Raw genomic sequence first — 27,616 nt, 5'->3', positions numbered from 1 at the left:
GCGCTAAGCGACAACTACAGCGAGACTTGCAGGGATAAATTTTTTTTTTTTTTTTTTTTTGCGAGCTGATAGCCGCGATGTGGTGAAGGTATGGATATTGCTCAACAAGTGGCGGCTTTTATATAGCGCTGCTGCTCTGCGCGCGAGACAAGGGCGAAGGGGCGCAAGCGCCTGCATTTGCACATCTACCAGTAACCAGCTCTACCGATCCCCCCTCCCTGTCTGCCCCCTTCTCTATCCCTCACTTTCTCCTCTTCTGCTGCCCCTCGAGATCTTCCAGCTTTTATTCAAATTTGAAAAGCTCGACAATTTCTTCAGCCAGGCTTCTCCTTTCATCGCTTACTGCCCAATGACAAAATACATTACTTTCAACTAATTCCCATAGCCATCTAGTCAGCCTTTTTTCAACATTCGGTTTTTCTTTTCTTTCGTTTTTCTTCTTCCTTTTTTTATTGTCAACTAGCGGTTCTATTCAATTTTTATTCGTTTACGTCATCACGTACAGCAACGAACTAAACTAATTAACAGCCCCCATTATCATTCAAATTTGTACCCATGGCTTTGAGAATGCGACAACTCGTTTAGGAATACTTGACATTTGATTTCTCGTCGCTACTTAATGTCTAAGGTCGAATACTATTACCATAACAAGTCACAACTAATACAATTTGAAAAAATCCTTGCGCTCTCTTGAGTTTTGTCGCTTTTTCTCCAAGCTCATATAACCTGGATGACTCTACATTTCATCATTTCTACTTATTATCCCACATTAATCTTAGAATACAAAACGCTCTCTGGAGAAATGCTGAAGCGAGCAATTGTTTCGTTATCATTATTATTTATAACATCCAAGGTGATAACAATTAAACTTTCACGATAGGAGATTGTAATTTATCGCTACCGTAAATTGCAATCGTTGTAGATGTAATAACGACATTTATTAGTAGAACATTTTTAATAATATGAGAAGATAATTAAGCGAACAGGGATTCAAATAAAACTCCAGGCGATTTCCAGCGCACTTAGATTGGAGAAAAAATAGAAAATTGGCTCAAAGTAGTTGAAGAAAACCTTGAGTGCTCGAAAAATAAAAGTGTGCGTAGGTGGCACAACAATAAAATAATTCAAGCAGCGCTAACAGGAAAAAGAAGATAACCCTGTCGTAGTCAAAATAGAAATTCAAAGATAAGTAAATTTCCGTTCTAAATATAATTATTGACGATACAATCAAGAATTAGTCAAAGTATACGAGTGATTAGAAGTAATAAATTATCAATAACAAACAATCACAAATTACTTGACATCGTCATAAACAGATATCTGGAAATCTGATACATAAGGCTACATTTTTTTATTTCACAGGCATCGTTTATTTTATTTCTAGAATACCAATATAACGAACTTGTTCTCCTAATTACGTTAGTAGAATATTTGTTTCCAAGAGCCCAGCAAATCTTCACGTATTAATAGTCATTTATGTGCTTGGACGAGTCGTACGATGTGGGGAGGATGTTTGTAGCGCGGGATAGTATAAATCCGAAGCAGCGAGCGAAGCGAGGCCGCGCTCCTCGCATCGCCCCCTCCCCCCCACCCCCATGCTCCGCGCTACAATCTCTTAATCGCTGCCGCATTTTGCGCAACTTGTTACGGAAAAATAGTGGGCATGTGTCTCCCGCACTCGCTACGCTCGTGCGGGAATCACCTGCTTTGCGCACTCGTAAGTATCAATTCGTATACATTCGGCTAGGCCATAAAAACACATCCTACTTATCGACAATTTAAAAACCTCAGCTACGCTAACTTGCCGATAAAAATTAGATCGTTTTTGGTTGTTAGTTTATAGCCCGAAAGCACGGATTCATAAATGTAAGTAATAAAATAGTTTAATAATTTTCTGATTCTAATGCTTCATATTTACAAATTGTTCAAGTTCACTTGTTCATGAAAATTATTTCTAGATAAGTGTAAGCACGTTTCTAGTTTTATCAATAACTTTGACCATTAATGGCCGTAGCACTGAACGGCATCTATTTATGACACTAGCATTAAATTCTCTATCTACCGTCTTATACTTTATTTTTATTCTTCATTCAATATGTTTTTTTAATTCGTAAAATGTTGATAAAAATGCGAGAAATTTCATTTTAAGTTTGGATGCATAGGAACCTTTAAGTGTGATTCGAAAGATGTATGACGTAATGTTGATTATGTTAGGGTTTTAACATTTTATTTACTTGCAAGCGTTAATGGTTGCACAATGATTTAACTAATATCCAGGGCGTTAATAGGATGACTGTTCGATGCTACAATGGCCTTCCGTGATTTGATTGTTTTATATGTTGATTCGTTGGTTTTTCAACTATAAACATTCGAAACGTTCAGACGTGAAGGCCTCTATATATGGGAATATTGCTGACAAAAATTGATTACATACGCACATGTAATTGTTAGGATCAAAAGACTGCAATTTTATTTTTATTTTCAGTGACATCAAAAATTTACAAAACCAACGACATTATATCATTTTTAATTATCACTATTATAAAACTCATTGTCTTAAAAAAAGTTAAAAAAGGTCCATTGTTAAATTGTTCAATAATTTTATCCATGAAATATAGTACTCATTAATTCATATGTAAATTATCATGTGTATCAAGTTAACTCATAACATAAAAACATACCGTAACTATTGTAGTCACACGAGCAAGTCACGTATATATGTATATCGTAAGGACGAATGCGCTTCTCAAATTTTAACAAGATTATTTCAAAATTGTAAAAATAACAGGTGATAACGTGCACTCATACATGATGTATACTGCAAAAAAGTTTTTATCTGATAAATTACATAACTTTTACGATATATACTGAAAAAAATTTTATCTAATAAATTATATAACTTTTAATTATAATACTAGATATATCTCGCCGTAACGGTATTTCAATTATATGTTACACACGAAAAAATTTATACCGAATTTCATCAAAACATCATCCAAATTTCACAAACGACGAAAGTTATCGACAACTCGTTTTGAAAATACAGGAACGGACAAGCCAATAAATGCGATGAGCAGCTTTTTCATTGATTCGAACAAAACTATTCAAGAAACTATTTCAAACATTGTTATATCACATTGAGATATTGCATAAACATAGAAATGTTAAGTAACTAAGTATAAAAACCAAGAAAACACATGATCGTAGTTTTTGAAGTCATAATAACAATAACAATAACAATAACAGAACAATAACATATAACGTATTCTTTCGCTTCGCTCGGGCGTAAGCGCCATACGAGACAAGAATCTATATACCTGAAGATGTATCGTACGGTATTTTTTGATATGACGCGTGCCAAGTTCGATTTTGAGCGCACGTCTTTGGCCGAGCGTGCGGGAAAGAATTTTGATTCTTGAAAAATCTCCGACCTCATCTTTAATGAAATAAAAGTATACGAAATCCATAATTATCTACATGCATTACTGCACTGATTGGAGAGTTGGCGGCGTTTTCTTTACTTTGGCCGAACGATTTACATCAATTGTTTTCAAGTTTTGGGCAATCACAGCAAATCTATGTACTTCAATTTAACGGGATCAAAATAGTCTTCGAAGATACTTTAATGAATATCAAAAAAATCAATAGCATAATAATTAATAATATTCTTTATTAATCGATTATTCTTGCCTTGTCTAACGGGCTTTTTGAATAGCAGATATACTATCAGCGAAAATCATTATTTTTGTTCGCGCTGAGTATCACATTAATATGCAGCTCTTTATTTCTACTAAGATAATTTTAAAAATTATTCGAACTATAGAACCGGAACGAAGTAATTCCTTCTTTTCCAGGATTTTAGTAATTTTTCCCATAAAGCAAGCTATACGAGCGAGACGTGTTTTCTAAATATTTTGGGGCGTGACTAAAAGTAATTACTCTAATTTGTAGAAAATTTCGTGGTTCAGGATCTTGATTCTTTTTATTATATTGCTTTGTTTTGGTCACCGGGCCATAATACGAACGGAAAGTCGTTAGTGAAGAAAACAGCCGCATCGATGCCCTCTTTTATCAAGTTACAAGTTCCGCCACAAGATGGCACTCGAGTACAGTTTGCAATGCAGCATCTGTATTTTTTTTAATTTGCGATGTTCGGTCTAGGAAAAAGGTGAAAATATGAAATATATATGCATCGAATAGAAATAACTGCAGACATTAAGAATCGATCGAGATGTAATAAACGGCGAGCCTTTATTCACTTGAAGCATAATAGTTTGCAATCAGAGAAACGAACAGCTAAAAAAAATTGGAATGGTTGAAGATGCCAAGCTAAAGAAAGGACTGCGAGAGCAGTTGGACTCGCGTCGGGGGAGGAAATGAACTGTTCGCGTGGAATACGCTCGCTCGAGCGTAGGCTAATCTCTCGAGAGGCGCGAGTCGATTGTACAGCTTGAATATCCTGCGAAGAAGTAATGCGTCGATGTACCGTTTACCGCCGCGAGCAACGCGACGGCTGGCTCTTGCCAAAGGAGAATACGGGCCCCGACTCCGTGCGTCCGTATAGCTGTAAGATTGCGCTTCGGCGGACCACGTGCACGCGCTTTTGCGCGTTCATCTCTCCGCGATGAAAACGTGCCTCCGAGCTCTCCGGTCGATCGGCTTCGATAACGATCGCGACTCGACGTCTAACCGTTAATGCCATCATTTTCGCGCGATCGCCGTTCGCAATGCCAAGAGTCTCGGCCAATGATCAATCGACGCAGGCAAAATCAATGGGATAGCGTTTCGACACTTGAATTGATGAGCGCGCGAGCGGCACAGCATTGCGATCGCTGGGACGAGAATGCACGCTGGGCCGCTAGCCCGGAGAGAGACGCTCCGCTCGGCAGCCGACCTACGGCGGCCCCTGGTCCACGGCCCCACTCGGAGCTGCGCCGGGCGAATTCGACCGGGGCGAGGAGCGAGCGGAGGGCAGAGAAGAAGACGCGCGAGCCTACCGCGAAGGTGGGGGTGGCGTTGGCGGGGGTGCCGACCGCTATCCGCGGCGTCGCGTCGCGCGAGCACGGGCGCGAGGCGCAGAGCGGGGCCAGACGAAGGGAAGGGGCAGCAGCCGCGCGATGCCTCGCCGCGGGAATTGGCGAAGCGAGCGAGCGGTATAAAGCTTTTACCGTTGCACGAGTGGGCCAAAGCTATGCGCCGCCGCCGCGGCTCGGCGGAAGGACGCGGCGGGCCATGCCTCGGTCCATCGCGCCGCCGCCGCCGCCGCCGCCGCCGCCGCCGCGCGCAGTTCGTTCAACCGGGCGGCCGGCCGCCGGCGGATCGCTGGGCCGGCCCTCGGCGGCGCCGAGAGGCCCCCGACGGCCGGGCTTCGCGAGGCGCGCGCGCGCCAGCGCGACGGCGCACAGGCGCGCGAGCGCACGACCGCGGGGTCGCTGACCGACGGAATATTCACGTTCGCTCGCGACACTCGCGGCGCTCGGCCTCTGGGCGTACGCAGACGCTAGAGGAGCCTAGCCTGGGCTGTCTCCTCTCGCCGTCGATCTTCGCGTCCGCGGCCTGTCCGACACCGGGGCAGCGTCCCGGACTGCGCGTCCGGCGAGCCGCCGAGGAGCACCCGCGCCTCGATCGACGCGGCCGCGCGCGGCATTCCCGAGCCTGCGCGAGCTCGATTCGGCTGCTCACGGACGCCGAGGCGGAGGAGTCATCAACCCGCATAGTTCAACAATCTCCGAAACGACTCGACGGCTCCGCGGCTCCCCTCTTTCCCCGCGCATTCTCCTTTCAAGGCAGGCCGGCCAACGAGGCGAAGCCCCGGGACGAGCACTCGGGTTTCGGCCTGGCCGCGACCGCGTCGCGAACAAAAAGCACGCGCGCCGACTATTCGGACCAAGGCCAATGTCGCTGGTTCGCGGCCGGCTCGACGTTCGGACTCGTCGATCCGCGATCGTCCGATTTCGTCGATGTTACGGCAAGCGGATACAGTACATCTTCGGCCGGCCGGTGCGTCCTCGGCGAGTTATGATTCCAGCGGCGGCGCGTTGTTTATTCGACGAGAGCCATCGCAGTCTGGCAGAGTTCAATGGAGCCTCCAGCTGTACGGCGCGTTCTTAGGCGCAAGCATTTTTATGTAACCGCGCAAACTGATGATCGCAGCAACTTTTGAGGTCAATGCCGTCTTCTTGAATTGCGATACTCGCTGCGCAAGCTGTGCATGCAGCTATGGCATGAAAACACACGGTCAAAACTATAAAGTAGGGTCAAGCATCGATGAATAGTAAGCCTTGTCTTTGAAAAGGATAAACAAAAGGCGGCAAGGCAGAATTAAAGGAAAAAGAGCCGTAAGTTGAGCTGAGCGGCCAACGATGTCATCGGTGGTCAATCAACGACGACGGCGCGGGTACGGATAGAGAGGGGGCCGCAACAGCCGAGAACGAGGCAGGAAGCGAAAGAAGCGGCGGCGGCGTCGGCGGCACCAGCAGCAACAGCAGCAGCAGCAGCAGCGCCGGCGGCGAAGAAGAAGAAAGGAGGCGGTAAAGGACAAGGAATAGGAGCGAAAGAGTCGAGCGAGCGGAGTGGGCTGGACGAGCTGTGAGGGCAGTTGGTCGAGCTTGTGGCGCGAGGGGGTTGCGTCTCCGTGCCGGGAGGCGGCGTGGAGGGGGCGCGCGCGCCACAGAGAAGGTGGTGCTACGGCGGCCAACGGCGGCGACGGCGGCGGCGAGCACCTGTGGATCTTTGTACCGTAAGCGGCCGCTATACGAGTCACTCATCGACCACCACCACCATCGAACCTCCGCCGTCCTCGTCGCTCGTCGCTCGTCGCTCGCTCGTTCGCTCGTTTTTGGCCGCGCGCGCGCTCTCTCTCTCTCTCTCTCTCTCTCTCTCTCGCTCTCTCTCTCTCACTCTCTCGCTCGCTCCTTCGCTCTCTCACCTCTGGCTCCCCGATACTCTGGCCGTCTCCCCGCTTGATGCCCGCGTTGCCAAATAACGAAGCGATCGGACGGCCGAGCAACCGAGTGCCTGCGTCTAGTGCCGCTGCCGAGAGTGGTGAAGCTGTAGTGAGCTGCAGCAGGCCGTCTGCCCGCGATGCCAGCTTGATCGGTGGTGCGCGCCCGCGTGTGTGTCTGTGCGTGTTGATCGATCGCCGCCACGACTCGCCGGCAGTCTGTACTCGAGTGCTCGGCGTGCCCCAAGTGCCCCGACCCCGGAGCCCAGCCCGGACAGTGCACAGTGCGATAGCTGCGAGCGGCGGACTCGTCTATGGCAGCCGCGAACGCCGACCACGCGGCCCGCTGCTCCAAGATGCGCTGGAGGCTGTCCACCTGACCCGCCCGCCAGCTCGCCTCCTCGTGCCTCCGCGTCCGCAGCGAGCGAGCCGACGCGACGCCACGCAGCAGCGAGACGCAAGCTCGTTTCTCGCACGCGAGTTCGTTTACGTGGGCAGCCACGTCGCAGCCGCGCGCGCGAGCGGCCATTGACTCTGCCCCTCGCGGCCACAAGTAAATAAAGCTCCGCTTGTGACGCGGCCTACCGCGGTTCTCCGGCACGACCGCGCGACCAGTCGCAGTGCAGTGCGTTTCCCTTGATTTGTTGTGCCTTCGCCGCCGCCGCCGCCGTCGCATCGCGTCCATCGTTCTGCGCTGCTCGGCCTGCAGCGCGACCGGCCACTTTCGCACCAGCCACGGACAGCAGGATATGCTATTGCTGACAACATGCCCAGCACCATTAGAGGTGAGCTTACTGACCAATCTATCGAGCGGCCGCGGCTGCGAATTTCGAGTCGGCCGGCCAACGGAACCGGCCAGTCCAATTACACCGCGGCGAGGTGCACGCACGCATCCGTGTACCGATATATGCGCGCGGCGGTTCGGCGGCGCAGCTCCTCGCTCTTTTTTACCGTTTTCTCACGGCGCACTCGAGCGAATCCCGCGAGTCGAGCGGTGAATGAATCTGCCGTTATTCGCCAAGTCGTTCCACTCTTTCTCCCGCGACGCTCGGCGCCTCTCTCGGCCTCTCGTCTCTCCTCGCGGCGTTGCTCGCTATCGGGAACTACGATCGGGTCGCTCACCCAATGCGGTGCCCCGGGTCGACCGACCAACCCCGCCCCGTCGGCCAGCGATGGGCCGGACGTACGGGCGCGCGATGCTCTCGCTGGCGAGGCTCGACGGCAGGGCGCGCAGCGCGGAAATCAGGGCTGGGAGCGAGCCGAGCCGAAGGCAGCGGCGCGCCGAACGAAAGGCAAAATTGAAACGGACGGCAATGGGGTACAGTCGCGTTGGCACGCGAGCGGCAGGGTCACTCGGGGTCAGTAACACACTGACGCCTCTGGGGAAGGACATAAAGAAGCGTGCAGAGCTCTACACTGCGGCTGCACGCACGCCGCGGCCGCGCGCTCCCCTCTCCGCGAGTCGCGTACTCGTCGAAGACTTGCACACTTGTGACTGCGAGCCGCCTTCGCACAGCAGATAGACGGAGAGTATCGATCCATAATTAATAAACAATCAGCCACGCGACGCTAATACCAGCAACGTCTATTCCAAGCTCGAGCTCTTTGTTCCTTTTTCGAGCGGCTGCTCACGCGAGTACCGCCGAGTCGTCCGTTGCCGATCGCGATCGATTCCGGGAGGCTGCGGGTCTGGGTGGCTGCCCGCGAGCCGAGACGCGCCGAGCAAGGATTTGGTTTGGCAGAGCAGGTGGCAAAGACCTTGGAAGGCTGCGTGGGATCGATCGCTGCCGCGCCAGCCGCGCTGCGTAGGCCGCGTACCGGCCGCTCCTCCTCTCCCTCTCTCTCGCTCTTTCCTGGTCGCTTTCGTAATTCCGGGCCCACCAGTGTTTTCGGCCGTCGGCTTTCGGCAGCTCGAGCGAGAAACCGACGCGGGGAGGGGGCACCAAACAAAAGCCCGGTTCAACGACCTACCGCTACGTGTAGAGGCGCCTCTAGCTACTACTTCGCTAGCGCGGCCAGTGCCGCGCAACTCGGGAGACGCGCCTGGCTTTTTCTTTTTTCCTTCCTTTCGCTATCTCGCCTCGAGTCACCTTGCCTCGCTCTTATCTCCCGTCCACTCGCGTCGGGTCGCGATTGTTCGCTGGTCCCTCGCGCGTCCCTGCTCGAGCACAATGACGGCCAAGCTGCCGAGGACGCGCTGTTGCGTACACGCGAGTACGCGAGCCCCGAAAAGAGCGTACCTGTCGGGCCGCGCTCTTGCGCAAGTGTGCGTGCGTGCGTGCGTGCGAGCGTGCGTGCGTGCGTGCGTGCGTGCGTGCGTGCGTGCGTGCGTGCGTGCGTGCGTGCGTGCGGCCTCTCGCGTCCGGTACCGTTAACCACATGCCTCCTCGCCTCTCCGCCACTACGCGTCTCGGCCATGCCGCGCTTACGAGCGGCGATAATGCCAGCTCCGACGGTCGTTCTTCGCGCTCGCCGCTCCGCCTTGTCCTTTCGTTTGCTCGTTCTCTGTGGTGCCGGCAGCTCGGCGGGGCTTTGCGCAATAAAGGGAGCCAGGCAGTCGGAAAAGTTGGACGGCCAGGCCGAAGGAGCGAGCCGCCACAGTCATTGACCCCCGCTTCTGCGCGTTCAACCAGCTATTCCCGTCGTCGCTGATGCCTCCTGCCACGTGTTCTGACTAGTCAGCTCTCGTTTTTCCGCTTGGCCGTGACTCAACGGTCGCGGTGGCGTCGCGATTCGCACGTTGATTCTCCAAACGCCGCTAATCCGCCTTGTTTTTCGACGCTCGTCAATCAAAGGTGACGAGCACGTGCGACTCGCTGGGGAGGAATGGGTGGATATCAAAATTCCAGCGTCATTGTCACTGGCCGGTCCGGTAGGAATTCGGTTGGGCCAGTGCCTGAGCGCGAGTATCGAGAAGGAGCGAGAGAAAGAGAGAAGGAGAGAGAGAGAGAGAGAGAGAGAGAGCGAGAGAGCTGGGTTCGTCGACCGCAGGTGCGGCTTCTCTGCTTTGATTCTTTCTCTCTTGCTCGCCGTGCGGCTACCTTTTTACCGTCTCTCTTTTGTTCCGCGAACACACTTTACGACTATTTCGGCGGGCAAAGGAGTCAAACTACAGCTAGATCTAGTCGCGGCTTGAGGCCGAACGTAGAGTCTTGTGCCGAATTCCGGAGTCAAGAATTAGGGACTGCAGGGAGGAACGGACGGAGCGCAAATTGGGGAACGACAGAGGGGATCGTGCCAAGGACGAGACATCGATTCGACCGATGCAGGCGCGAACTGGCGACGCGGCCGAGTGAAAGTGCAGCTTTCAATCTGCTTAATCGAGCGCTCACGCGGACGAGCCGAGAGAAGGTGCGTCGAATAATCGAGCCGAGTCGAGTTCGGCCACAAAGGCTGTTTGGGCTGTAAGGCCTCGGCTCGCGGCTCCATTCCTCCTCGCTGCTCGCACTCGGCAGGCCGATGACCCCTTGGCAAAGCACGTGGCGAACGCGCACGATCTACCTGTGCCGCGCGCACGCGCACGTGTGCGCGTGTGCGCCTGCCTGGCCGTGCCGCCTCGCCTCTCCTCCTCTACAGCCGCGACCGCGCGAGCAGACCGACCTACGGCTACCTCCGCCAAGAGTCTGTCTGCTTTTCTCTTGTCGCTCGTCACTTCGGGCCGAGCGGTCTGCCCCGTTAGCGCGATAATATGCAAATGGCCGCTACGAGCGGCCGAGGGTCGCGCGCGACAGGTCAAGCACCCCCGCGCGCGTGTGCGTTACGCGCGAGCCGTCGCCCAGTCCTTCCCGTCCCACTTGCCGCTCGTTCCCGACAGCCTCGATCGCCTTTGTAATCGCGGGCAGAGAGCTCAATGGACTTTGAGCTCGTCGCGCACGCGCGGCCACGCGATCGAGAGCCTCTCGGACGTTTATTCGGCCGTGCGCGCGCCTTCGAATCGAAAGAAACGAATCGTCGGATCGCGAGAGATCGAGCCACTGCCCGCAGATCGTTCCTCGTCCGAGCGTTCGCGTCGCGGCCCCCTCTCGATTCTCATTCTCGTTGTTGCGAGATCGAACTCGCTACGGCAAGGGCCCCTTCGCTCCTTCGATTCGCGGCTGGCACGACCCGGACACGCGACTGCCTCCTCGCGGACCGTTATGCATTATTGCCGCGGCTAACCTCGGTTCCTCTCCTCGACTATCTCCAAGATGCAATCTAGAAGAAAACCATATCGAGCTTTCGCCCCTCTTTCGTTCTTTCGTCGTCGACTGTCTGGAATTCGATGTAGTCAACAATGTGCAAAGCGCAACTGCAGTGGAATTGAAATATGTGCCGATTCACGCGCTATTGCGTGAACCGGCGGAGTCACTATTTACATACTCAGCGTCTTGCAGGCCGCGCAGATTGGCCGAAGAGAGAGGGAGAGAGAGAGAGAAAGCGGAAGCGCAACGAGCCGCGCGCGTGCACTCGCCGATTCGGGGGTCGTTGGTCGGCGATCGGCGCGTCATCGCGGCGGTGCGTCGCTCGTACGGGATTCGACGCGCCTGCCGAGCGGCTGACGTGACCGGTGGCTTACGGTACCGCGGGCCTACATCGCGTGATCGCGCTGCGCCACGGCTCGGACGAGCCATCGCGGATAAGGCCCGCCGGCCGACGGTGACTCGGGCGCTCGCCGCGACGCCGACTGCAGCCGTGTGGCCGGCAGCGGCGCGCGCCTGCCTCGCTCGGCTGCCGCGAGCGAGGTGCACGGGACAGAGCTGCTAACGGTAAAACGTCGGCGGCCGCTCGTCCCTCGCTCGCTCGACAAAGAGAGGGAACGAAAGTCTCGTTATAACGGCGCATCCGTGCGCGGACTTTCTCTGCTGCTTCGCCCGGCGCGCTACGTGCTGCCGCTGCGCGCGCCAACAAAAAGCACTAAACTGCCGCAGCCGGACCGTTAACTAGTCTCTCTCTCTCTCTCTCTCTCTCGTTCCCCCTACGAGCACTCGCGGCCAGCTGCGACGACGTTGCAGTCTGCTACTGGGTCAGCTCTCCTTCTCTCCGCGCGGTCGCAGCGCATCCGAGCCCCGTCGCTCGCGGATCGCGCGGTCCGTCCGCGCGCGAGGCAGCGAAGGGCCCGCGCGCGGCCGCCTCTCCTCTCTAATCCTCCTGCTCCTCCCGAGCAGCCGCTAAACCGGTACCGCTAACTGTTTACGCGCACGCACACATGCCTGCGATGCTCGATCTTTACCTACTTATAGGCGGCGCGTGAGTGCAGGCCAGACCCGTGTGACTGCCTCGTTCTCTTCGCGGAAATGCAGGATCCCTCGGCGCTCACGGCTGCTCGCCCTCTCTCTTTTTCGCGAGCCCGCGTCCATTCATGTGTGTGTGTGTGTGTGTGTGTGTGTGTGCGCTATGGCTTAGCGACGCCGCCGTCGCGATGAACCCTCGTCAATCAATTGCCGTAAGATGAGTTTCGCGGATAAACCGCGATACACCTACGCCTGCTCTTACCCTGCGATGTGCACGTGTAGCGGTATTGTGATGTCGTTTCCCCCAAGCACAGTTATGCATTCTAATGTCTTTATCGCTTCTCTCGATAAGTATCCAACGCAGACTAATTGTCGCGCAACCAGCTCAAATACCATTTCCTACTCGGTATCCGTGTCTCTTATTGATCAAATCGAATCAATCCACGACATCTCTAAATATCTTCTTGATCGATGTTTCTTTTTCCTTTTTCAGGTACGTTTCCTGCGCATACGTAAGTTGCCAGCTAGTATCGCTACGCACTTTGCCAACAGTATGCATAATTAATGATATATAGTTAATGATTATCGTGGAAAAGCAAAGTTGAGCCGCCCGCGTCGCTCATTGGATATTGAGCCATTTAACGTTACACGCTATGCTCCCTTCACTGGGATACCAGGTACGCGTCGAGTCGATCAAAGAAAAGGCGGGAGAAGCGGAGCCTAGGGCGCATGCACCAGTTTCCAGAGTGCGGCAAACGCTCGAGATTTTTCCTCTTCTTCTTTTTTTATTTTGCCTTTTATGTCATCGACGAGTTTCACTTATTTCCTCCTGGCGACAACTCGACTTGACCGTCTAAAGCCAATCGATTGTCGCTCGCCACATATTTTTATATGCTGCGAGAATTCCACTGCGAGCGCTTTACTTGAAATGGCAGCGATGAGTCATATTTTGGACGTAACATTGTCGGAGAATCCGGGTTAAGCTACAGGTTCGAAGCGAAAGCGCGAAAGCCAGGCAAAAGCGTGGATGAATGTGGGGTCGGTAAGTGCAGGTAAGTAGGACAGGGGGAACAAGGTCGCGCTTTGACGAGCGTGAGTGTGAAAATGGGGCTTCGTCTATCTGGCGAGCAGAGCTTTCGGGGGGAGTAGCGCAGAGAGAAGTCGGGGTGGAAGGACAGAGTGAGAGAGAGAGAGAGAAAGAACACACTTTCGCTTTCCGTGGGTGGGCAAGTCGCCGCGAAGGTTCACGGGTTGCAGTCGGATATTGATCGGCTCGCGAGCGGCAAGCAAGCAGTCGGATAATTAGAGCTCTCGAGCGTCGGGGTGCAGTTGCACGCACGTCGGGGCTACGAACGTCGCGGGGAGGCGAGTTGCGAGCCGAAGCTGCAGCGGCGGCGACGACGGCGCCCGTCGAAGCTCGCAGCTCGCGAGGAAGCGAGAAACGGGGGAGGAAGTCCGGAGGGCGAGCGCGAAGAGGAGCAGCGAGCAGCAGCGCCACCTGGGCCGCGGCGGCAGGGGCAGCCCTCTCGGCGGGGCCGAGACACACTAACCGGGGCCGCTCTGCGCCTGTGCGTGACGTAGGTCGCGCAGCTCGCGACTGCTCGTGACTGCTGCGCTCTGGCGCGCTGCGCTCCGTGTGTGCGTAATCCTGCGCGCCTTCCTCCCCATCTCGAGCGAGGGGTTGCTCGAGAGCTGCTCTCTGCCCGGATCTCTCCGTGCTTTCACTCTCGCGCGTCCTCGTCGTCGACGCAGCGCCAGTTGACTGTGCAGTGCCACCATTTTCTCCGGAGTCGACATCTCCTGCTGCTGCCGCTACCGTTGTTGCTGCTGCTGCTGCTGCCTGCTGCCAGCGCCGTTATCGTGGCCTCTCTGGCCGACTGCGCTCCCTCGCCCTTCCGCTCGGGCTGCTCCTTTGTCGGAGCTGCGCGACCCCTCGCCGAGCTGCCAGTCAGCCCAGGTGAGCAGCATCCCACGACTCTTCCTTTGCTCCCACTCGTCTCTCGCTTATCTGGCCAGATTTTCGAGCAATTGCGCCTTTGCTATTTTTACCCTCCGCCACTTTGCACGTGCTACATCGTGGCGAGCTTGTGCGTGCCTCTTTCGCGTGCGGCCAGTCCAAACCTCAAACGGAACCTCGTCCATAGAGAAGTACAGCTCGTCTCTCTCTCTCTCTCTCTCTCTCTCTTTCTCTCTCTCGCTCTCTCGCTTTCTATCTCTTTCTCTCGTTATACGAATTGATTGAGACCGTGTGAGACTTGTGTACATGCATTTGTATGTACGTTGGCTCCGCGTGTGCTTTGCCTAGCTGAGAGCGGGGGAGGAAGTAATATCGATTTTTCGGATGAAGCGTGTGAAACACGGTTACGTACTTCGGAGATGTCGCCGAATCCCGTGTTATTTTTTTCTTTCTCGCTCATTCTCCCTCTCTCCCTCTCTTTCTCGCACACACATGCGCTCCCGCGTACTTTCCCTCTTTCTACGCCTATTGCAACTTCGCCCTTTTTTTACGAGGGCGAGCTTAACCTTTTCTAGAGTCTTCGTTGCAACATAGACTGTTCCTCGATCCAGGAGATTACCTTGCAGTCTCTTCCAAACTATTGCAGTTATTTTTTATCGGTCCGCAGATCAATCGAACGCCTTCGCCTGTTCTCTAACTTTCCAGTAGCTCCACATTACGACTGCTCTTGCGATTATTAGTCGATAACTGCGAGTCTGGAAAATTTCTTGGAAAGTTGCAATCTGCAAGCTCGACGGGCGTTGAAGCGAGCGTGATGTTTGCGACAGGCAGAGAGAGAGAGAGAGAGAGAGAGAGAGCGAGAGAGGTGTATTCGAGGTGAAGCGTTGAATCTGCCATTAGTTTTTATTGGCGAAAGATTGACGCTAATGACTGGCCATTCTTCTGGCAGTCGCTGGTGTAGCGTAGACAAAGCCCACTGACCTATCGACTGCGTAGTCTGCTGTGGCACAGCTCGAAGCCCCTGTCATCCATTGCGGGCTCGATAGTTGATTAGCCCGTTGTCGTTGTTGCGTTCGCTCTCCTAGCTTTGTCCCTTGTTGGCGACCGCACGAAAGCCTGGCCAGAACGCGCGCGAGCGTCATTTGACGAGGGCGAAAGAACGCATGGATGGCTTGTCTTCTAGATCGGCACGCTGAAAGCTCTACCAGCAGTGGCAGCGGCAGCGTCTGCGACATGGCCGTCAAGTCGCAAGCCGCCAAATGCGCCAGCAGCAGTTGTCCGAAGTGGTCGACGACGAGCATTGCCGCTTGGACGGCCGAGACGTTGACGCTCGCTTCTAGATAGAAAACTAGCCAGCTTCCCAGTCGATCGAGCTTGGCGAGTGCAGCTTGCTCTCCAATGGGAGCAACCAAGCCCGAGTCTCGCCGCACCTGGGTCGTCTAACGTGATCCAAAGACTAGAGAGAAAATAAGCAAAACAGAAACAGAAACAAAACGAAAAATTGGCAGTGGCCGGCCAGAAAAACGAGTGAGTGGGCGAACGGCCACGGCGGTGGGTCGATGATCATCGATCGGTCTTATCTCGGAGGTAACGCGAGTCAAGTGTAAGTAGCGTTCGGTGTGAGAAAAGACGGACAAGGCGGACGAAGGGTGGCGAAGCGACAAGATGCCGGAGACAATCGAGGTGCGGTAATCGCGCGATAACTTGGTGTACGACTGACGGGAAAAGTTGCGAAAATTACGAAAACAAGGCGAAAGAAGCAAGGCAAAGCAATGGCGGAGAGCGCGGCCAGCCCTGGCAAGGCTGGCGGCAGCGGCAGCGCCAACGCCAACGCCACTGCCAGCAGTCCCCAGCAAGTGGGACCGACCACGGCGACCGCGTCGCCGCCCCCGCAGCCGCCGCCCCCGCAACAGCAGCAGCAGCAGCAGCAGCAGAGCTCGCAGCCACCAGCCGACATCAGCAGCTCGCAGCTCTCCTCGCCCCCCATCACCGGCACAGGTACACTCGAATGAAAAGCCGCGGCTAGCCGTGGGCGTGCGTGCGCGCCTCGTGCCGGTGCAGCGTATAATCGGCAAACCGGCTCGCGGCCGTGAGCTCGGTCGGAATGGTGGCCGAGCGAGCGGCGAGCCAGCTGCGGCGCTAGGGCCGCGGACGGGAAGGGAGAGATGAGGAGGCGAACAAGGCGAGATCTGCTCGTGCTAGCGGATCTGTCGGTCGACTAACGGCACCGCTCGGATGTACCGCTAGTCCTCTCTCCCTCGTCGTCGTCGTCGTCGTCGTCGTCACCGCCGCCGCCGCCGCTGCTGCCTGCCGCGCGGGCTGTGCAGTTATGTAGCAGCGCCCGCTGCAGCGGCACCGTTAGCCATCTCGCACGCGGATCACGCACCTCTTTCATCCCGGCCCGCGTTTCCCAGCTCCCCCTCCCTTTTGCAGCGACCGCGACCACCGAACAGAAGCCCCTACTGTGGCGTTGCGCGATCGAGACCGCTACTCCGGCTCCGATCCTCGCTCGCGCCAGCAGCACCCTCGCAACCGCCGCTCTGCGCGTTGTTGCGCCCCACTGCTGCCGAACCACTCGAACGGCGACGTTGCCCAGCCGATGGGCCACGGAGTCGTGACTGTCGGTACCGCGTGGCCCTGCAGACCATAATGGGCCGAGACGGCCGTCTTTATTACTGTGACTAGCCACGGGCCGTACGTTACTGCGGCATCAGCCGCCTCGATAACATCGTAACGGTGCAGAGGTTCCTCGCTCGCGCTGTCTGCCGCCCCCTTGAATTGCGGCGCGCGCTTTTTGCCACGCCATGCTCCAAGCTCCAAGGGGGAAGCAGGTCCTCCTCTCGCTCGGGCGAAAGGACTTCCCACGAATTCGAAAGTCTTCTTTGCCGGACTGGCGTCGTAACGTGTGCTATTTCGGTGCAACGAAGCTTTTGACGCAAGCAGCAATCCGCAAGTTTTGCCGACAACGTTACTGCAGCAGTCGACGCAAGCGGCCAATTTTTGGTGCTTGTCGTCGACGCAGGCGAGCAATCGCCAGAGCTGCGACGAACAAAATAAATGGGAGCTGCGTACCGGGAGGGCTGGCGTTGCCGATGGCAGGTACAGCGCGAGTCCGATGTGAGTTGCGTCTCGTCGGACCGACGCGACTGGAGCGAGACGACGCCTCGCGTCGAGAACTGCAAGCGCTCGGGTTGGGCAGGTGTCGTTCTTACCGACCAAGCCGCTGAGCGCAAGACCGCGATCTGCGGATATATACACACATATGCGCATAATAGCGACTTGCCTACGTTGCCTTTGCGATGAGGCAACACGTGTCGTAATAGCCAAGCACGGAAAGAGCCCGTATGTCTGCAACGCTCGCCGATGGCCGTGGCTATAATATAGAAATATTATAATCGATGCCCGCGTTATTTTTTTTCTTCTTTTATTGGGCGATGGGGGGGGGGGGGGGGGCGCACGGTTATCGCGTTTTTCGTTGAGCCCCTTACGCTCTAATAGAATGAATTCTTCTACGAGATGTCTTTTTGAAGGCTCGAAGTTTCGTCGCGCTGTTGAAATGGTTCCGGAACGAGCAACGTTATCGAGTCGGAGTAGCGCTTTTCTCAGCGCAATTTTATCTGCGCGTGCGCGCACTTTTTTTTTCATCTTCGTTCTTTGTTTTTCTTTTTTTTTTTTCTCAACGACAGTTTTCTATCCATCGCGATAATCGAGCTGATAACGGCGACGGGAGAGATTCGCGCGAGAGGGAGAGAGCGAAAGAGTCAGCGGTAGCGGCATCTATTTATGCATGCCGCGCTATTGACAGCCGCCCGCTATATTGACTTTCGATTCAGGAACTTGATTGCGCTCGCTCGCGCGCATGCGCCATCCGCCGGCTCTTTCTCTCCTGCCAATGCGCGTGCCGCGCTCTCTGCAAGCTTCACTCGCTTTTCTTTCTCTTTTTTTTTCCCTTTTCCGCCGCCGGCGAGCCGCATTTACGTGCATTATGCGGACCCTTTTTTTTCTTGTTGCCGTGCAGCGCCGCAAACCGACGACTTGCGCTTCTCTCTCTCTCTCTCTCCTTGCCACGCCACCAGCTCGGCGCACACAGAGCCACGTCCACGGCAGGTTGCCACGGCGGTGAACCTATTTCGCAAAGAATTACGACGACGCAGCTATGCCGTGCTCGTAGGGCAAATTATATAGCGTTTGTCGTTTGACGCGTTGCCCGGGAGACAAACGTCCACTCGGTCATTCGGAATTTCAGTCAGCGAACATCTCCTCGAATCGGACGCTGAACGCGACCGATGCGCGACGCGAGCGCGTATTATTTTCGGCAAGTCTGGTAGCAAGGATCGATGTGGCAACTCGACAGCAGAGCGCAGCTATATGGGCGCGCGCAAACGGCAGCGCACTTCCAATCGGAAGGTGCGATCTGCGGCAAAATCGCGTGTGCCGATGCGAAACGCGCGAGCCTTGCGAGAGAGTCGCGGCAACACTTCCCATTGCGACAGCGCGACTGCCGCTGCCGACAACAATCACTTCTTACGTTACGGACCGCCTGCGCGCTGCTCTCTCTCTCTCTCTCTCTCGCTCGCTCGCTCGCGCGTCGCCTAGCCGAAATCTTCAGGCAGAAGCTGAGCTCAACGTTCGCGACTGTACAGTGCTGCTCCTCGCGCGTGGGACGCTCGAGCTAGGCGAGTACCGCGGTCAAGTTCCGTCGAATGCAATGCGAAGAGACAGTCAACCTTGGGACGCGGCAAAAAGATTGAGAGTTTTCTGGTGCACCGTGAAAATGAAAAGGTTTTTTTTTGTGCTTTTCTTGTTTTTTTTGCGAAGCGAAGCGAACCATACCAATAGAATCTCAGGGTCGGCAAGTGTCAGCGCGCGGCGAGCGACGCAGCGCGCGAAGCAAATGTAGGTCAGGATGGAAAGTAACTGTTTGCTTGCGCGTGTAATCTCTCTTTGGTAGTAAGAACCAACCGGTATTATTGTTCAATTTTTTTTTTCTCCTCCGCCCCGTATCTCTGCTCGCGGCGCCTTTCGCAACATTATCGCCACTCCGAAATCAAGATTAGTCGCAGCAGGGCTGCTTCGCTGTCTGCCTCGCGGCGATCGCCCTTCGCCCACGGCTCTCGGCCGCTCTTGCGACTTCCACTCGAGTCTCCGCACCGACTGCGGGCTAAGTATACCTGAGCCTGCGCGTGCATCGAGCCTCCTGTCGGCGCCGCAATTTACGATTTACAGCTCGAAACTATCTTTATCGAGCCCACGTCGATCAAACCAACTTTCATCAGAGTTCACGTTTTTTTTTTCTTTTAAACTGTATGCGCTGACAAACCGAGATTACGAAAACTATAATAGGCATCGTTTACGCTCCATGAAAGACGACGACTGCTTGCCGAGGTTCTGTATTATATAGATATTTTGCAAGTCCAATGTTATCCGGGTAGCTTTGTATTGCAGGTAAGCAAAAAGCAAAGAGAGAGAGAGAGAGAGAGAGAGAAAGAGAGAGAGAGAGAGCGAAGCAGTCAGGAACCTCAAGAATCCATTATAGACGTGAAGGGTAAGTCCGTCTTGTCTGGTTTGAGCCGTAGTTGGCTAATGTGAGAAGTTGCTGGAGGCTTTAGAAAGGTTATGTGTACACGAAGCTGCCGAAACGCCGAGCGATTATGCTGACTCCATAACGGAGGCTGCGAATGGATCTGGCCGATCGTGCATGCGATCGGGCAACGCAACGGTGGCGATAGCGCCCCGAGCCCCTGGACGCGTTCCAGGCGAGCAGTCGCCTCGAACGTTCGCCGAAACGTGTGGCTGCACACACGCAGCGATCGACCGAGCGGGATCGCCGTGAATTGGGCCCGCGCGATATGGGCATATTCAAAAGCGACGACGCGCTTTCTCTGCCCGAGGCGCGCGGGCCCCGACGGCGGGGAGCCCGTAATGGTCTTTCCGCACGGTCCTCGTCCTTTGACGACGACCGAGTCGGCCGGCGGCGCAGTCGATACACTCGAAAATGGTCGCAGGACGAGCGCTCGATCGGCGCCTCGATTGTCGTGATGAAAAAGTGAAAGCCAAGTGAGTGAGCATTGTGCCAGCTGCAATAAAGTTGCCGAGTTATAAGCTGTCGCTCGTCGCGAGTGGTAAGAAAGGGATGAGGTCGCGCCAGTTGAGGCCTAGATTTCGCGTTCGCTGATGAGCTTGGCTCGCGTCCAGTGCCCCTCTCTCCGCGACTAAATATATTCTCTGCCCCTGCCTGCCCCCTCCCAGCCGTGCAGCCCGCGAACTCGCTCGGATTATGACTGTGTGCGGCAGAGGAGCCGCCGGGATTCGCGCACGCCGGCGAAAAGCCCGCAACGCGGCCGATCGACCGAGAGAAAGAGGGAGAGGTGAATCTTCGGCGGCCAGGGAAGACGAAGAAGAAGGAGAAAAGGAGCAATTGGCAAGGCTTGCGCAACGGCGGGGAGCGAGCGCAGATCGCGGATTCAGCTGGTTTTGACCGTGTATGGAAAAATGATCTGCTCGTCAGCTGAGCGAGTATTCCGAGAGAGAGAGAGAGAGAGAGAGAGAGAGCGAAGTGCAGTAGAGCGGCCGTCGCGCGTGCTGGACAGCAGTCGCTGGTGGGGAACGCGAGCAAGAGCACTGCGGCTTCTCTCGTCTTCGCGCGTACAAGCGTACTTGGGAATCGAGAGTTGCTTTCGCGGATTGCACAAGTTGCGCGCACAGACGCACGAGCGAGTGCTTTCAAGGTTCGAGCGGGAAGGATGCTTTTTTGGTCCCTCTCTCTCTCTCTCTCTCTCTCTCTCTCTCTCTCTCTCTGCCTGCGCGCCGGCATCCTATATGCGCGCGATCGATCCGCGAGGAAAGTTCACAGCCGAGATTCCAGCTCTTGCATCATACTTGGATATATATACATATGTACGCAGGAGTATTACGTCCGTTCGAGGCGCAGAGAAAGTTTTTACTTTTCCTCAAATCGTTTGCTCCAATGCGCGGACTCCGATTAATAATGTCCCCCGCGCGACACAAATCACAGGTGGCTCGTCCATCAGCACGACGGCAGCAGACCAGCATCTATCGCGATCGTTCGGAAAGAAGCGTCCGATGCTTTTTATCGGGCGCGCTCGTGTCATTGACCCCGCGAGCGCTAATAGTCACCGCGAACCAACTGATAACTGCAACGAGCGCAGGTGAGCAGCGTGGGCGGGTGCCGACGCGCGCGATGCAACGTTCGAGCACGCACGGGTCGAACCGTCGTGCTGCGCCACGGGCCGCGGTCCGCTTCGGTCAATAACCGCCGAACTCGCGCGCGCGCTCCGTCGTCGCGCTCGTCGCCGCGGTTATTTTGATCGTCACCCGCGGCAACCTGCTAATGCGCCTCCGATTGATGCAGCTCGGCCAGCGATTCACGCTGACGTCAGCCGACCGCGCTCCGCTCTTGCTCGGCCTGGCATTTTATCAATAAACCAGCCCGGCTCCAAGCTAGCAGTCGCATTTTTGATGAGCGCGCATCGATCGTCGACTGGACCGCGGCGCGCTCGGGGCGCGCCGCGCGAGAAGGGCTGCTGCGATCACGAGCGGGCGAGTCGAGTCGCGAGTCGACGCGAGTGCTCGACGCGTGGCGCGCGTCAAGCGTCGCTCGCGAGCTCGAGTTCGTTGACATCGCCAGATAACGGTAATCGCTCGAAAAGCGACTTGGACTACGCGCGTGTACCTCGCTCGTCTGCGGCCGCCGACGATCGGCGAGCTGGCCGAGTATCGCGCCACGCTCACCTCGTACCCGATCGCGAAGGACTGCGGACCGCGGCACGCCGCCCCAACTTTGACGGGCGTTGCAGTGCCAAAGAGCGCGGCCGGTCCTAACGGTACACTCGCTCGGATACCCGATATACGCGCCGAGCCCGTTGCCCACTTTTTTTCCTCGAGATCGCAACCTTCCCTTCCCCTTCCTTTTCCCTTCGTTCGATTTCATTATTCGATCGAAAAAGGACCGTGGCCCTCGATTCGGCAGCGGTAAAACTCGCGTATTGTGTTGCCACGGCAGACGGGGAGTGCGCCATTCAGTCGCCGAAGGCCCGCGCCTACGCGAGCAGAGCACAGTGTGTCTACTGCCTCTATCTCCGAATCCACTCTAAGCGAGAGGGTCCTGTATTTCTTTTTTCACGTGCAGGTACACGATATACATATTTCAAGCGCGCGAACGGTACTTTGGCTGTTACGCTTACCATTCTGTTTGAGAGCCCGCTACGGTGCCCAGGCAGCCTCGCCTCAAGAGCTTGCCCGCGCAAGCAGTGCGTCTCAGCAGTGGCAGCGACGGTGGAAGCGGAATTCGGTTGGACGAGGGGGCCACGGGGGCGGAAGGGAAAGGGCGAGAAGAAAGGCGAAGGCGAGGTGATGCGGCGGGCGAGAGAGACTACCGGGGGAAGGGGGGGGGGGGGTGAAGAGTGGTTGCGTCACGGGGGTTGCGGGTCGATGATTGCCGTCTGCGGCAGTGGCGCTCACTGACTGGGCCTATGCAGCTCCCTCCCCCGTGACACCTGCCCGCCCGGCATCCTCTGTTACGCGCAGTCGATCTATCGATGACGATCCGGCGTAGGCCGCGAGAGGCGAGAGCGCTCTGTTTTCGTCCGCCGGCGGCGGCGTTGGTGCGCGCGAGCTAGATACATAGAGCGTGGTGGCGGTGGCGGTGAGGAAATTGATGGTGGGGCTCCGGCTCTCGCGCGCGCTCTCTCTCTCTCTCTCTCTCTCTCTCTCTCTTTTGCGCGCGCGCGCTCTCCGTCCGTCTCTGTCTTGCGCGAGCGCGGCGCTCCGGCGCTCTACGTGCCGCCGCCGCTGCCGCGGCACGAGCAGTCAACCCAGAGCCACGCTCGCCGGCGCAGCTCGCAGCGCCCACTCGCGTGACATCGCCGTGCAGCCCCTCGTTACAACCACCCCTCCACCCAGATCACGCGTCGCAGTCAGTGCAGTGCAGTGCAGCGGCACCAGCAGCCCACTCTCGCCACCGTCGCCGCGTGACATGACACCAACAGTGCGATCGGGCCTCGAGCTTTCGCGAGCACAGTGAAGTTAGCCCAGTGAAAGTGCATCCGCCAGGCTAAGCCAGTCACGCGAGTCAAAGTGATATCTGTGATCTCAACCCAAAGTGCCGCCAAGTCGTTTTCGCGCGCCTACGTCAGCGAGCTTGCACTCGCGTGTCGTTTCGCAGTCTCAGTTTTGGTGGGTGAAGCTCCTGCTCTCTTTACCTCCGCCCCCTCAGCCCCTCTGATCAGCGGTCCTCGCCCTCATGCTACCAGGTCCACGCGGTTCGTGCGTTCAACGTTTCAACGATATTGTCGTCGCGCCGCCCGCTCTCGGAAGCTCCGTAGCCGTAGTGGCTTTTTCTCGCTTTCGCCGCTGCCTCTGTCCTCCTCCCGAGCAGTCGGAGGCGCTTGGAAGATTCGCTTGCGCCTTTCAAAAGTAATCGATCGCATCGGCGAGCCAGCACGCCGACAGCCCGAGCCTTGGAAGTTCGTTAGCTTTTCCTCGAGCAATGACGCTTGATTTTTCTCGATCGATCCGCAACTCTGAATAGCCGATGGATCGGGCGAGAACTGCGTTGCGTTGGCAGAAAAAAAGAAGGAAAAAAAATCACGAGTCACGCGGGCGAAGCCTTCGACTCGAGGGGCACCGACTCTGAGGCAACGCTCTTGACAACTGTCGACGAGTTTTAGCTGAAAGATTGTCCTCAAAAGTCGACTGATTAAAAGTAGGCGCTATCGAGAAAGAGAGAGAGAGAGAGAGAGAGAGAGAGAGAGAGAGAGAGAGAGAGAGAGAAAAGAACGAGAGTTAGCTCGCGGGCGTTCGTTGCAGCTAACTCAGACATCGGAGCAGTAGTGTGCAGGCCTATAGTAGAGCAGCAACGGCAACGACGGCAGCAGCGGCCGCGGCGGCGCGCTACGTGTACACGACCTACATAAGATGCGATGCCCCCACGGCGAAAATAATTCATACTCTGCCGAGCTGCAAAGTACAGTGGCGTACTGCCGAGAGAGCTGCAATCGTAGCCAATCTCTCTTCCCTGCTGCTGCAACTCGCTTACCGCTCGTCTGCCTCGGCTTTTTCATTTTCGCTTTTTCGACCAACCTCCGTCTCATCCCGCCCTCGCCTTCCGCCTTCCACCGTCCCGCGGCCCACTAATCGAACGCGCTCTCCCAATCTCAGCTGATCGCCCTCAGCACTGGCCCTGCTCTTGCTCTTCTCCGCTCGTTCCCGCGACCGTAGCAGTCGTCGATCCAATCGATCCTCGTTCTGCTCTTCCAACGCTTTTCCGTCCGATACCTCGCTCCACGTAGTCTTTACGCGGAGCTTGCGTTTTATGCAACCCGACGTTGGGTACTCGCCGCTAATCTCGCGCGTCATATCCCCCAGCAAATGCATTCGAAGCTTGGAGAAGCTTCGGTTGAAAGGTCGAGAAACGTGAAAATACGAGGGCCGAGCTTTCCACGGAATAAGCCAACGAGTAGCAGTAACCTAGCGGCGGACGGCCGCACAGAGTGCGAGCGAGAAAAAGAAAGAAAGAGGGAAATGCAGAAGAAAAATGATAAAATAGTCGCGCGATGTGGAACTATGAGCGAAGAGAACGAGAGAGCGAAAGAGAGATCGATAGCTAAAGCATGTATACGCTGATACGTTTTCTCCGCGGCGGATGATCATTAGACCCGCGTTTAACCGAACGATAGAAAATAAAAGAGAAACTAGTCACACATTGACGAAAGCCGATTTGCATTTTCGCAGACCTACTGCGGCGCGTCGGAGTTTGATTCTCGTTGTCGTTATTCAATTGCTCGCAGCTATCGAAGAGTCCGAAGTAGAAATAGAGCGCGGAAGATGGAAAGAAAAAAGCAACGGGAGAGAGAGAGAAAGAGTATAAGCTCGAGTCTGAGGCAATGGGCCAGTAGGACTCGGCTGAATATAGAGCAGTGGTAATAGTCGCAGTAAGCCGTTCGTTGGTTCGCTCGTTTGGTCTGTCGGTCGGCCGAGGGGAAGCGGGAGACGACAGACAAGCTCCAAGCCGTGCATACTAACAGCGCGGCTCACACGGATAGGCCTGGCACGCAACCGCTAGAGAAAGGGACAGAGCGCGTAGGCACCAACACACTCGCGGGCGCGCGCGAGTTACACGCAGACATTGTGGAGTTGGCGGCACGGCACGTGACTCCGCCCTAGCCGTGGCGATGCCGTTGCCGTTGCCGTTGCCGATACCGTTGCCGTTGCCGGCGGCTCTCTCGCTCGCTCGCTCGCTCGATAGCGGAGTGAGCTTCCCCTCGTGAGCTTGCGCCTGCCAACGAGCGCGCGAGCGCGCGACCGAGCGAGCAAGGCAGAAAATGTTGAGAGTGAGCTTGCGGTGCACGTGTGTGTCGGTGTAAGTGCGCGCGCGCGCGCGCGTGTGTGTGTGTGTGCACGTATCTGCCTGCGCCTTTGTGTCTGCGTCTGTGTCTGGGTGTGTGCGCCGAGCTGCAAGCTTAAAGGGACACCACCACTGCCGCCCGTCACCGCGGCGCGTAGGCGCGTTTCGTATCGACCGTCTCTCTCTCTCTCTCTCTCTCTCTCTCTCTCTCTTTCTGCCGCTCTTCTCCACCACGCCGTTCGCTCGCTCGCTGTTGGCACTGCGCTCTAGCTGCGCCAGCCACAGCAAAGATCTTTTATGCGCGCCTCACTTTTTCTCTAGCCTCTCGGCCTGCACTCTTTTTTCACCGACAGGCTCGCGCTCTTTCTTCTTTATTTTTCCTCTCTTTCTCTTTCTCCAGTTTCTTTTTTTTTCCTCTTGGGCTTTATTTCTTCTTCTATTTTCGATCCACCAATTGTAAAACAAGTTTGTTCCTAGGCCGAGAAATCATCAAAGTCCGTTCCCATCGGCGTGAATATTTCAAGCTCGAGCCTCAGCGGCTCGCACCGGCAGAGTCTGGCGCGCTGAAAAGCACGACCGTTGAATGCTTATCTCTATGCTCGGTAGAGAGGACAGCCAGGTGACCCTTTAACAAAAAAAAAAAAGAAAAAAAACTGAAAGAGAGAGAAGAGCGAGAAATAGCGAGTGTCGTCGTGTGCTGACGGCGGCTTTGCTGGCCGCTCGCAGCAGTGTTGTCGCGCCGAGCGAGCGGCATATAGCTCTTGCGAGCTTGCAGCTTTATTCTCGGATGAAAGCAGACTCGGCTCGAGGGCGCTGCTCCACTTTTCCGCGGCACGCTGCGCGCCGCACGCAGCTCGCCGAGCCGAGTCGTTGCTCCGAGTGCGCTTTTCTCGCGACGCCCACCGGCGCGTTCTCTCCGTCGCGCCGTCCGCGATCTGGACTCGGGAAATGGAGCTGCGTAGCTCGAGTGGCGAGCCACTCGGCGAGGGGCCTGGGGCCGGGGGAAGAGGGAGCAGGCCAATGAAAACGCGATATGCGTCCCGTTGCAGAATGCCTTAATGTGGCCAAGTGCAAGAGCAAGAAGAAGGAACATCGGCGACAGCTGGCGCAGCTGAGTGCGAGGGCTCGTTCCTCGGTGCGGTGATCGTGCGCGAGACATGTGAGAGAGAACGTGCCAGAGCGAGAGCGAGCGAGCGAGCAGTGCCGCAAGTGCGGGACACGATAGCAGAGCGCGAGGCAGCCAAGAGGAGGAGGAGGAGGCGGCGGAGGCGGAGGAAGAGGGTGAACTTGGCGCGGATCCCGCTCGTCGGCCGTATGTGCAAGCTCCCCGGCAGGGCGGAGCGGCAGCAGCTGAAGGCGAGTTCAAGCCGCCACCACGGCGTTCAACATGTTCGAGATGTGGAGCGCGGTGAGCTCCAAGCTGGAGCACTCCGCGACCTCCTCGGGCTCGCCGCTGCCCCTCACGTCGCACACGCCGCAGACGCCCCACACCTCGTCCGGCAGCATAAAAGGTAAATAGCGCGCCGAGTCGCGAGTCGGCCCAGGATCCACGCCCGGCGCCTGCTGCTGGTGCCCCCCCCCCCCCCCCCCTCGCAGCCGGACTCGCGGTTGCGTCGATCGGCCGCGACTACCTCGCTGCCGTTCCTCGCTTGCCGCGCGGTACCTGCTCCGGGGCCCGCGCTCCTCGCGGTTGCGCAACCCCGAGCCCCCACGACGCGCGACTCCGAGCCTCGTTTTCGAGAGCCGTTGCCGAAACGTCCACGGCCGAGACTTTCACCGTGACTGCGCCGCGCGGCTTCTCTCGTCGAGTCGAATTGCCGCGCGCTTCCATCGGCTTTCGAGGCCTGCTCTGTCTCCGGCCGCCAGGGTCGGAGGTGGGGGGGGGGGGGGGGGGGCAGTGAGGCGAGACCGAGCCACCGCGCCTGTCGGCGTTCGCGAGGGCGCGCGGCGCCGTCGATCGGCCGGCCGCGCGAGCTCGACCTCGAGATCGCTGGTCGGGCGCGGCCGTGAGCGCACTTTCGTCACGCGCACACGTAACGCCGCCTCGGGGTCCGCGAGTCAGCCCGCGGCCGCGGGCCCGTGCGCCGCGGCGAGCGCGGCGGACGATCCGTTCGCCGGCGGCGTAACGCCGGGCGTCCAAG

General features: G+C 56.1%; 1 protein-coding gene across 1 annotated transcript in view; it reads left to right on the top strand.

Annotated features, from left to right (window-relative positions):
- Positions 1-13,447: 13,447 nt before the first annotated feature.
- LOC131666024 (probable nuclear hormone receptor HR3) overlaps positions 13,448-27,616 on the top strand; it is a 31,339-nt gene continuing 17,170 nt past the window's right edge. The window contains exons 1-2 of the mRNA XM_058938351.1: positions 13,448-14,110; positions 15,294-16,108. Coding sequence (XP_058794334.1) covers positions 15,883-16,108 — 226 coding nt within the window. The 5' untranslated portion in view covers positions 13,448-14,110; positions 15,294-15,882. The remainder of the gene's footprint in view (positions 14,111-15,293; positions 16,109-27,616) is intronic.

Source organism: Phymastichus coffea, unplaced genomic scaffold, assembly GCF_024137745.1.
Source record: "Phymastichus coffea isolate CEN01 unplaced genomic scaffold, Cenicafe_Pcof_1.1 PCOF00055, whole genome shotgun sequence".
Taxonomy (NCBI): Eukaryota; Metazoa; Arthropoda; class Insecta; order Hymenoptera; family Eulophidae; genus Phymastichus; species Phymastichus coffea.
This window is presented reverse-complemented; position numbering and strand designations above follow the sequence as displayed.